This window comes from Sebastes umbrosus, chromosome 1 (genome assembly GCF_015220745.1).
Source record: "Sebastes umbrosus isolate fSebUmb1 chromosome 1, fSebUmb1.pri, whole genome shotgun sequence".
Taxonomy (NCBI): Eukaryota; Metazoa; Chordata; class Actinopteri; order Perciformes; family Sebastidae; genus Sebastes; species Sebastes umbrosus.
Window position 1 is genome coordinate 40295855 of NC_051269.1, and position 11859 is coordinate 40307713.

An 11859-nucleotide genomic window follows, 5' to 3' on the forward strand; every position below is an offset into this window, starting at 1 on the left:
TCTGGAAAGCAAAAAGCCTTTTTCCAAGGTCAGCATATTTTTCTCCTTTTGCTATATGTCAATATTTTAACTCGATAAGAAAGTGATAGTAGTAAACAAGTTTTGCATCCAGTCTCTGCTCAGCCCTATATTATATATAGGACTATACAGTATATGAGTATAAAACATTCCTTATGCGCTGTGCCTATAAAACAGCTTATTCTTTATGTGCTCAGCTGCTCTACATTCAACACTTTGATGACATCACATGTTTGCGTATTGCACTTTAAAAACAGTCATTCTTATTTACCATAATTTATGTAGTTTGCTTTTTTTATATCTATGATATGATTGTTATTACTACCTTAAAGGTACTAAACGTGATATTCACAGCATATCTATTGCCTCCACATGGCAGCTCGCAGCTAACGGTACAACAATAAAATGTAAAGTTACGTTATAATGTCTTATTTATCGCATTTCGAATGATTTGGGTCTCCTCACAAATTAAATGAAAATGCCCCACACAGGGTGCAACATACAGATAAACTTCTCTTTGCATACCCCCACTCTGACCAAAATACAATTCCAGTGTGAGTTTCAACTAATTTGCACAACCCTTTGTTGTTTCCAGCTCAGAACTATTTACTGAGAAATGAGTATGACTTTATGTTGTATTACACTAATCACTAGTCATTTTGCAGGTGAAAAAAGCACTTAAAAGTCCTCATTGCAAAGGTTATCAAAATAAAAAAGCGTGTTTTTTTTTCCTAATAACATACTGTATTAGAAACAGTGTGATATTAAAGGGGACTTCCTCTGCTAAGTCGTGGCAGAGGCGTACATCTAAACTGTTGTAGTGGTGCTGCCATTCAAGCAAGTTTGATGTCCTGGATTTATATCTTGACACCAGTTGATGCCATACTGCCCTCAGCCTCAGGGGGGCAGGAGTGCACCACTAGCATTATGTTTGAGAAAAGATTCAGGGCAAATATCAGCTTGAGCTTCATGTGTGGCATTAAACTGGAAACCCTACATGACATATGAGTAACACATTTAGATCATGAAAATCATAGCAACGAGGGGGATGTAGATCCATGCTGGGAAAGATTCAGCATAGTTTATAAAAATGTACTGCAAACGGACATGGATTTTCATGGTGTGTGCAGGCAGGCAGGATTAGTTACAGCTAACTCAGTGGTAAAGACAAAAAGGCAAAAGGATCTCAGTTGTAGGCCTGAGCGCCTGGGGGCAGAAGCAGAGGAGAGCATGACGATAAAACTGAACTCTGTGTGAACTGCTCCTTGGACTACATTTCCACCTCCTCTGTAGTGAGCTGCAGAGCATCTTCAGCCTCTGTTGCATGTTTTTAGGAACTCCAGATGACCAAATGTATGAGCGCAAGAACTGAAAAAGTACTATTGACACACTAATATAGTTTCCAACATTACAACGTATGTTACATTACAACATATGTTATATGTTGTAATGTTGGAAACTATACTAGTGTGTCAATATGTCTATGATACATGAGCAAACCCTGCTCTGCCCCTGATGAGAGGAGGAAGAGAGACTTTGCTTTGGGTGTTATTGATGACAAACATTGACAGAGGAAAATTGTAAAATAAAACAAAACACTCTACGGCCTTTTATTCTCAAAATGAGAACGATCACACAGTTAAATAGCAGCAGAAGCATAAACACACAGTTAATTACTTCTAGTTCCTGTTTCATACCGTGTAAAATATTTGCTGTTTGCTATTGTTGGTTTACTGGAAACTCATGCAAGGAACTAGAAAGCAAACTTAACAACAACAGCACAGGAGGTGACAAATATGCAAAGACACAACACTGTTCAAAACCACATCAAGCATTTAGAACTGTAGCTTTCAGAGTTTGTTTTGTATGCAAACAACACTTAAGGTAGGAGATAGTATTTTATGATATTGAAGAGATTATAAGAGAGCAGGACAGTGAAACACTGGAGAAACCAAGTTTTCTTATTGTTGCTTTATCTGGGTTATTCCCCCGGCCAAGATCAGTTCCTGATTGAGTAAGTGAATAAGTGAATATAAGGCCATGTGCCTCCCTTCCTCTTTCACCTGCCGATTGTTTGCAGTCCGACTGACACATCAAGAAGAACCTGAAAAACTGCTGCTCCGGGTAAGAGCGGGTGTATTTTCACTGTATTGGGGTCAAATTTACAAATATATTCTGTTTCTTATATTTGTTCTCAAAGATTAATCTTTCTAATGATGGTCCAAATATTTACCACATTTACCTCAATGTGTGAAGGAACCTTGAATTGTAGTATCTGGAAAGGTTCTTTGCAAAGGAGTACATTCCAGTGAGGATAAACTGTCCTAAAGTGTCCACTTCTGCTTCCTTTGCAGTGTTAAACTTATTTGTTGAAGAGTTAAGAGGCTACAACGCAGATTAAGAAAGATGTACCTAATAGTTTGTGCATTGCCGGTGTTGCTAATGTTTTGAGATGTACAATTAGATTAAATATAACTACTTTCGGAATTAAGTGCTGTTATAGTCAGAGATGATGAGTGTTTTTGGTGACCAGTAGTGAATTATGGTTTCTCTTTGATAAGCAGCTCTTTTACCTCATGGGAACTTCATTAAGAGAGCTTTCCACCGGCAGTCACATGACTTACATTTTGTCAGTTCCATCTGTCTATATCTGTCTGTTCATAAACATGTTCAGAGCCTAAATCTGTCAATTCAAACAGGCAACATACTTAAGTTCAAGCAACATCGACAGAAAACCAAAAAAGAACTAGATAAAATAATATAGATTGTTTCCTACACAACCGATGGAGCTCTTGATTGTGGTAAGAAAAAGCATGTGACAGCCAAATAATTTGCAGACACATGACATATTGCAATTGTGTCTGGAAACGCCATGACTTGAATGTTCAAAAAAGTGGATTTTCCATCTGTAAAATCTTTTCAAATGTCCATATTCAAAACAGACAAATATAGCGGACTGGTCCTTTAATCTCAGCCTAATTTAATAAAAGTCCGGCTTGTCTGCTGAATTATCAGGGGTCATGTGGTTTCTTCAGCACTGACAGTCAGCTCTTTCACAGGCCTCCACTGAAGCAGGACTCCCCAACCCAAGGCTGCAGTGGAAATTTACACAAGAACTGTACTTATGCTACTTTATACTTATACCTCACTACATTTCAGAGGGAAATATTGCACTTTTTACGTTTATTTGCAGTGGAGTTACTTTTCAGATTAAGATTTTATATTCAAAAACATATCATAAGCTTATAAGATACGATATATTGTTAAAGGTTAAACCAGTGGTTTCCAAAAATCATGGCTTGTGACCGCTTACAAACACACAGTGTCTAGTTGGGGCTTCTTGTCACATTTTGGATTTTAATGAATTGTTAATCATTTATGAGTCACAGGGCCCATTTTTCGAGTACTTTTACTTTTTATACTTGAAGTATATTGTGTTGCTACTGTATTTTTACCTACGTAGGATTTTGATCGCAAAAAATTGACTTGTAATGGAGTATTTTTACATTAATATATTGGTATATTTGCTTAAGTAAAGTAATCTAAGTACTTCTTCTTCCACTTCCACACAATTGACTTCCCTGTGGCTCTTTGGGTTTTCATGTTTTCACATTGCTTGAAAAATAACTAACAAACTATATATGCAACCTATAGGTTATCTTAGATGGTCTTGATCATAGAGAGTAGTAAATGTTGACATTAATTAAAAAAGAAGGGGATGTGCTTTAACAAGAAGCCACTGACATAAGAAAATTATAATCATCTTCTATGAATGGGATATATCAGTGAATAAGAAACCAGTAATAAAAGGGGAAAAAAAGAACTCCTCTAAAAGAGGAAGCCTTAATTTATTGCTTGCAGAACGGCAAACATGTCAACCACACAAAAGCAGAAACTTTGCTTGGTTTATGGTGTCATGTTCATTAAAAAAGACGAAGAGAGTTTTGCTGATGATCTTCTCCTTTTTGTCTCCCAACAGTCAAGATGGTCCTGTGCTGTTGGCTGGCTCTGGTGGCTTTAATCCCTATGACCTTAAGCATCAATCCTGGGGTGAAAGTCAGGCTAACAGGAAAAGGCCTTGAATATGGTAAGGTTTGCAGCACGCTTCCTCTTTCAGTTGGAAAGCCACCGATGTCTCCAGAGTTTCATCATCAAATTTCCTTGCCTTTTACTAGGCAGACAACTGGGGATGGCTTCCATCCAGCAGAAACTCAAAACCGTCAAAGTCCCAGATATATCAGGGAAACAAAGGGTGTCTCCCATTGGCAAAGTCAAGTACAGCCTGTCAAAGTAAGGCACCAGTTTATTCAACACTCCTGGGGATTCTGTAGAGAACTGAGATACTTAAGGTGTCTTTACAAACATGCAATTATGTTGTCTCTTCCAGTATGCAAATAGTGGACGTGGGATTGCCAAAGTCTGCGCTGGATCTGGTGCCAGGGACTGGTGTCAAACTGTCCATTGGTAACGCCTTCCTCCGTATGCACGGAAACTGGAGGGTCAAGTACCTCCGAATAATGTGAGTCAGAAAAGATTTCTTCCTCATCCAGTGCAGTTACATCCATTTTATGATATTTCTGCTGCAGCAGTGACTCCTCTCTCTTAACAGAAAGGACCGTGGCTCTTTTGATTTGAATGTCAATGATCTCACTATCACAACAACTATTGCCATCAAGAGTGATGCGACAGGCCGACCTGTGGTCAGCAGTGTCAACTGTGCGGCCACTGTCGGCAGTGCGAAGATCAAATTCCACGGTGGAGCCAGGTAAAAAAGAAACCCTGCTGTGCACTACGTTTGAACCCATATGAGGGAATGTAATGTGAGGTTTGTTTCATGCTTGACACACTGTCCTAACTACTGTGATTGCTTTTTGTTTCAGCTGGCTGTACAATCTCTTCAGAAAGTTCGTTGATAAGGCTATACGAAATGCACTGCAGAAACAGGTGAGGGCAAACCAGCCTTATACACACTGTTTTATCATCACCCTCCGTCTCTGGGGTTATCTTATCTAAGCATCTTATTTTACCACCAGGGATCCTCCTAAATGCAGCTAAAAGTTTACAATGGAAAAGACTCTATTGCAAGTTCAACTACTCCATTCAAATTCATACTTAAAGGAGCAGTGTGTAGGATTTAGTGGCATCTAGTGGTGAGGTTGCAGGCTGCAACCAACTGAATACCCCCCCACCCCTTTCCAAGTGTGTACCTACAGTGGCCTTCAGGTTCATTCGTGCCACCAAATTAAAGCTGCCACTTTAAAGTAAAACCGTAAAAGGCCCTCTCCAGAGCCAGAGTTTGGTTTGACCGTTCAAACACGGCTGTACAACATGGCGGACTCCCTATATAGATATGAAGGGCTCATTCTAAGCTAAAGAAAACGCAACCATTCTTAGTTTCAGGTGATTATACACTCATGAAAACATAGTTATAAATATTATATTCCATTTCTGCCAATAGATCGCCCTAAATCCAACACATTGGTCTTCTACATATGGATTTGAATACAGACTTATTAACAGCAAAATGTACTTAAAGTTTCAGAAGAAAAAAATTGCAGAAAAATGGCCCTTTTGAGTATTTTATATTAGATTGTTAGAAAAGAAGAACACAACGTTCTGATACACAAATCTGTTTTCATTTTTTAAAATATTGAAATATTGGATAATTTGACCTCTTTAGGCCTCAAACAGTTATTTAAATGAAACCATGTGAGATGTTTAGAGGAAAAATCAGTCTTTGGTAGAGCTGCAAATAACTCATAGACATCTGAAACATGTGACAAGGAAACCCAAATAGAAACTGGTTTTATGTCAGAGCTCAGAAGCCAAAATGGGTTGGATACCACTGGTTTAATCTTTAACAATATGTTGTTTTTTATAAGCTTAGTGAGTGTTATTTATGTTAAGTGCTATTTTGTAAAGTAACAATAGCTATCAGATAAATGTAGTGAAGTAAAAAGTACAGTATGTCCCTCTGAAATGTAGTGAAGTATAATTCAGCCAGTCTCAGGATGTTTCGGGAATACAGCCACTTCAGAAAATATTCCTGGTATGATCGGAAGTTCTCACAGAGACTGCAAATCTTTATGATCTGACAAAAAAAGATCTGTATCAGAGTCAGTCAGTATCTCCATTTACTCTTCTAACTAGGGCTGTCAAATGTAACGCGATAATAGCACTTGAAAGCAAATTAATTTTAATGCCACTAATTTCTTTAACGCATTAACGCAACTTGTGATTTTTAGATTGTAGCAGGCTCAGATTTAAAGCTAGAGAGAAGATACTGCTATCATATGAAACTAAAACCTAAAGAATCCATTTATCATGTCATACTAGCGTAGGGAAGGAGGCTAAATAACGCTCCAAACTTACGCTAAATTTTGGTGAGGAAAAACTGGTATGGGCATTTTCAAAGGGGTCCCTTGACCTCTGACCTCCAGATGTGTGAATGTAAATGGGTTCTCTGGGTACCCACGAGTCTCCCCTTTACAGACATGCCCACTTTATGATAATCACATGCAGTTTGGGGCAAGTCATAGTCAAGTCAGCACACTGACACACTGACAGCTGTTGTTGCCTGTTGGGCTGCAGTTTGCCAAGTGAGCATATTTTTTATGCTAAATGCAGTACCTGTGAGGGTTTCTGGACAATATTTGTCATTGTTTTGTGTTGTTAATTGATTTCCAATAATAAATATATACATACATTTACATAAAGCAGCATATTTGTCCACTCCCATGTTGATAAGAGTATTAAATACTTGACAAATCTACCTTTACGATACATTCTGAAAAATTACAAATGTGCGATTAATTTGCGATTAATCACGATTAATTATTTGAATTGCTTGATAGCCCTACTAATAACATTAAATAAAGTTAGACATCATCACAACATAGTGGTAATTGTGGATGAGGAAGTTATTCCTCTGCAGTTGGTTTACTGATACCAGCTGGTTCTTTTAAGAATTGTTTTCTCCAGTCACAAATCCACTGAGTGAGTCTGGGAATGTTTCTGGTCTTTTTTGTTGCAGATCTGCCCTCTGGTGGCCAATGCAGTATCTGATCTGAACCCTCAGTTGAAAACTCTGAATGGTAAAACACAGTCTTTATGTCAAATATTTGGATGTTTCATTGATGCTGAATATATGAGAGACTTTCTACCTAACTGCAGTTTTAGCCAAGGTGGACCAGTATGCAGAGATTGAATATTCCATGGTGTCATCGCCCACAGTGTCAAACTCTTGTATTGACTTCAGCTTGAAGGTAAAGTGTATATCATTACACTCTACATTTTATATATCTGAAGCTTCAGTTTAGTTATAAAGAAACAAACAATCATGCTCATGTCCCAACTTTTCTGTCTCTGCTTTTCTTTGTCATTTAGGGTGAATTTTACAACATCGGGAAGCATCAGGAGCCTCCGTTCTCCCCCGCAGCCTTCTCCCTGCCGCCCCAGATCAACAACATGTTGTATATCGGCGTGTCTGCCTTCACCATCAACTCTGCAGCCTTCGTCTACAACACAGCTGGAGCCCTCAGCCTGTACATCACTGATGACATGGTGAGCTGCAGCCTCCTGATTCCCTCATCGGTCTACTTTCATGACGTCACAGTTTACACGCACAAAGTATTCTGTTATTTTGCCCTCATTACCGAAAAAGACAATATTCCTACTAAGCTGTTTATATGGCTGATGAAAATGAATATTCCAATAATATTCCTGTTTACATGCAGACGTGCATACTCCGATTAATGTAATCGGTGGCGGACTTGTTTGACAGTGCGAACACAGCCTCCCTCTTTCATTAATGTTACTTCAACCAACTTCTTGAAAAGGTCGGCGTAGTGATATTTGAGCATAACCAAAAACCTGTTGATATCCAAGTCTTTCATAATGTTTAAAAGTAGATGTTTCTCCTTCTCACTAGAGCAGCCCAGTCGCACAGCAGTTCATGAAATAGTCACTAAATTCAACGTATTGATTCACGTACGTAGACAAGAATTTCACATTTTCGTGATGGTCAGCACAAAATCAGTTCGTATGTAATCCACATAATTGTGAACCGGGAAGTATAAAGAGTGGCAAATGCAGCGTAGGGAGGACGTCGAGGTTGGTCAAAAAACACAGGACTTTCGCCCAGGAGACCAGTGTGAAACCTCAAGCCAAAGTTGATTTATTTGTCACGTGACTTCCGTACCTAAGTTACCCAAACCACAATCTTTTCCTAAACCTAACTAAGTAATTTTGTTGCCTAAGCCTAACCAAGTTGATCTTTTCCTAAGCCTAACTAAGTTGTTTTATTTTGAAAAGACCAGACCGGAAATTGACACGTGCACCACATGTTACTGGACATTCGCAGGAAAACACACTCAAAATACATTGTTGAAAGTCGCGCTGAGCGTCACAAAAAAAAGGAAATTCATGTCTATGTACAAAAATTAAATAGATTAATTTTCGTGACTATTTCGCTAACTGCCGTGAGACTGTGTTGACCCAAAACGTAGGCTTTTCTTTTGTGCATGCATCTCTGGAAACTGTTGGCTCGTTGGTTTGTGTAGAACGTACAAAGCTGGCTGTAAACGGGCAAGAGGGCGTTTGTCGCAAACTGACGTTTAAAAACCCCAAGTGAGATGCATATTCCGAATGCGCTGTATACATGTCCAAAGAATGCTCCTAAAACCATATAACACATGTCTTAATCGGAAAATGCTCCAATAGGAATTAGGCCTAATTCAGAATATCCAAACAGAATATCCTATTTACATGACCCATATCAAATACTGAATAATAGTGGTATATTAGTGTGCATGTAAACGTAGTCACTGATCTACAACCTTTCTGGCTCTGTCACAACAGATCCCACAAGCATCTCCCATCCGACTCAACACCAGAACGTTTGGAGCCTTCATCCCGCAGGTGACAAACACATTCCACTGATTTTGTAAGAAGCATCGTCTTCAGTGGCATTTTGTCAGCTATGTATGGGTGTATTTTCAGGTTGCCAAGCGTTTCCCAGGACTGATGATGAAACTGCTGGTGAAGACGGTGAAAAACCCTGTCGTCACTTTTGAACCCAACAACGTGACAGTTCAGGCCACTGGCACAGTGACGGCCTACGCTATCCAACCCAACACCACACTTTCACCGCTCTTTGTCCTAAACTTGGTAGGTCACACATCTGGTATGATAAAAAAAAAAGCCATTTGTGTGGTTCGGAGAAGGTAACTTTCTCACAATTTTGTCTTTACAGGAGACGAGTGTCAGCGCCCGAGTGTTTGTCAGTGGAATGAGGCTGGCCGGAGCTGTCACCCTAAACAAGTGAGTTACTAAAACATCACTACTTGTTCTCTGAAGAGAAAAATGGGGCCAAAAGGTCCTGGTAGAAAATGAAAATCACAGTCTAATTTTGCCTAATTTGCACAGAATGGCTCTGACCCTGGGGACAAGTTATGTGGGAGAGTTTCAGGTGAGAACTGTCTTCTAACACGAGACACAGTGTGCACCATCATTACCAGCATAACAAACTAACCCTAACCCTAACCTGCAGGTCAGATCCCTCGACAGCATCTTCCAAGTGGTCCTCAAAGTTGTTGTGATACCTATACTGAACGGTGAGTTCTTGCATTTTTCAGTTTCTACTCAATGTCATGTACTGTAATCTGCAGCTCCTCTCGGCTTTACGGAGCTTAAAAATGAGTTTCAGCTCAGTGTTTAGCTGTCTGGCGCACAACTTTACTGTTTCAGTTCACTCTCACTGCTCTTATATCGTCGTTTTCAGGGGGGAAAAAAACAATCTACACTACCTGCTCAGCATATAACAGCAGACAGACACAGCTAGACACTAGTGGGTGAACATAGTGGAGCATTTAGCAGCTAAAATGATAGACTTTTTCCCCTCAGGAGTTACAAGAGACCAAAAACAGAGCTAGAAGAGAGTGAATATTGGACTTACATTCATCAGGTGGCCAGATATGTGACTCCAAAATGAATGATAATGTTGTTCCATAACTACTGGATGTGTAAATAACTGTTCATCATGTAATGTCAATATTGTTTTCACAACTTGTTTCTGCTGTCCCCAAGTGGCCAAAAAAATCAGTTATTGCATGTTTAACTAAAAACAGAAAGACAAACTTGGTTGCCCTTTTTAACCAACTTCGTATTTATTAACATCATATTTATATTTTGTCCTTTTCATTGTAATTATATTGAACCATTAATTGTCCTCTTATCTTCAAGTTCATTTTGATCTTGTGTTGTACTTTTTGTATTTATTTTTTATGTTTATCTACTATTTTATGATTCTTGTTTTATGTTTTATGTTTACTTTGAGCTGCATTTAATGCACGACATGCGTTATATAATTAAAACTCAATATAAAACCCCTGCTAATAATATCACTATGTTTGGATTTTTGTGACTAGTTCATCTAAATGTATGAATTTTGCTTCATAGTTCAACTTGCGAAGGGATACCCACTTCCTACACTTGGAAAGATGAACCTCTTGAACACTGAGCTTCAGGTCCTGAAGGTCAGAGACTGGATGTTTTCTATAAAACAGCATGTTTATTTATTTATATGACAGGGATTTTAAAGTCAAAGCTGTTATCAACTGCTGTTTATATATTTTTTTTATTTCTTTTCAAGGACTATATGCTGATTGGGACGGATGTTCAGTTCACGGGTTGAATGGCATTTCTGGAAACTCCCAGGATTCATTTCTGCACTGGGGCATGCAACCATGAAGGCAATCACAGCCAGAGTTCAACTATCTGACGGACAGATTTCAAAGAACAAACTGAATGATGCACAAATATTACTTCTACGAGAAATGCATATTTCCTGTTTGTACTTAGATATCACCTGAGGTTTTTATAATTTTTCTGTTCTTTATACTATTTTTCTTTTCTTTTTTTTACTTGGTTTTTTACAGACCAAGTTTTCCATATAAAATGCGATGGGGGCAGTGAACCTTTCCAATAGGGTTACTGCAGTCATGTCACTACAGGACAGTCTGCAGGAAACGGTTCACTGTTGTCACCACAATCATCTTTTTTTAAATAAAATGCTCCTTCCAAAGCAAATCACAGCACTTTCTACTGCTGACTTTAGGAAAAATAATTTCTCAAAGTTTCTGACTTGCTAGCTTACAGAGCGATTCTACAAATGTGCTGATCCTTCACATTTTTGCTGCAGTTTGTAGAGTAGCCTACCATAAAAAATACAATGACATCAATCAAGCAACATACAAAACAAATCAGTCACTGTTGTATGTATTAAACAATTTACATCAACCAAACCGGTGTCAGCATCTTAAAGGGGTAATATGGATGTTTTGAGGTGGGGTTGTATGAGGTACTTGTCCATATTCAGTGTATTACCTACAGTAGATGGCGATCAGCACGCCCCAGTTTGGAGAAACAGAAGAGAATGTTCTAGCTGCAGAGCTCCAGGTTCGGGCATATACCTCCTCCGTCGGACCCTTTCCGGTCCGGAGCTTGGATGATGTCTGAAATTAGGTACGCCAGAGACGAAGACGATCATCAGGGTACGATAGCATGCGTTAAATAGTTTGAATAAGCCACACAACCTCCACAAATAACACCAAGGTAAACTATACAACGTCAATATTTCCATATAACTGTAACTTAGCATAGCTAGCTAACATTAGCAAACTCATTACTATAAATTAGTTATACTGAAATATTAAGGTTGTATTTTTACCTTGGTTTTATTGGAGGAGGTTGTGTGGTATGGATGGAAGAAGTACTCCCACAAAATACTCAATTAAAACTCAATAAAAGCACAGAAGTATCATCAGCAAAATGTACTTGAAG

General features: G+C 38.7%; 1 protein-coding gene across 2 annotated transcripts; it reads left to right on the plus strand.

Moving 5' to 3' along the window:
- The first annotated feature begins 2014 nt into the window (after positions 1–2014).
- Positions 2015–11321, plus strand: LOC119491650 (bactericidal permeability-increasing protein-like). 2 transcript variants are annotated; one of them, XM_037775815.1, is made up of 17 exons: positions 2086–2142; positions 3078–3136; positions 3998–4105; positions 4194–4308; positions 4406–4537; positions 4628–4783; positions 4899–4962; positions 7052–7112; positions 7192–7283; positions 7405–7581; positions 8878–8937; positions 9019–9186; positions 9272–9339; positions 9445–9487; positions 9569–9632; positions 10477–10553; positions 10670–11321. In XM_037775815.1, the coding sequence occupies exons 3-17, from the start codon at positions 4003–4005 to the stop codon at positions 10709–10711; spliced, it is 1422 nt and encodes a 473-aa protein (XP_037631743.1). In that variant the 5' UTR covers positions 2086–2142; positions 3078–3136; positions 3998–4002; the 3' UTR covers positions 10712–11321. The 2 variants fall into 2 exon arrangements, with proteins under 2 accessions (XP_037631734.1, XP_037631743.1); XM_037775806.1 differs by lacking the exon at positions 3078–3136 and having other exon boundaries at positions 2015–2142.
- The last annotated feature ends 538 nt before the right edge of the window (positions 11322–11859 follow it).

Coding starts and splice junctions, on each gene's coding strand:
- LOC119491650 (XM_037775806.1), top strand. CDS start 4,003: ATGGTCCTGTGCTGTTGGCTGGCTCTGGTGGCTTTAATCCCTATGACC. Junction 4,963..7,051: donor GAAATGCACTGCAGAAACAG/GTGAGGGCAAAC, acceptor TTTTTGTTGCAG/ATCTGCCCTCTGGTGGCCAA. Junction 10,554..10,669: donor CTGAGCTTCAGGTCCTGAAG/GTCAGAGACTGG, acceptor TTTCTTTTCAAG/GACTATATGCTGATTGGGAC.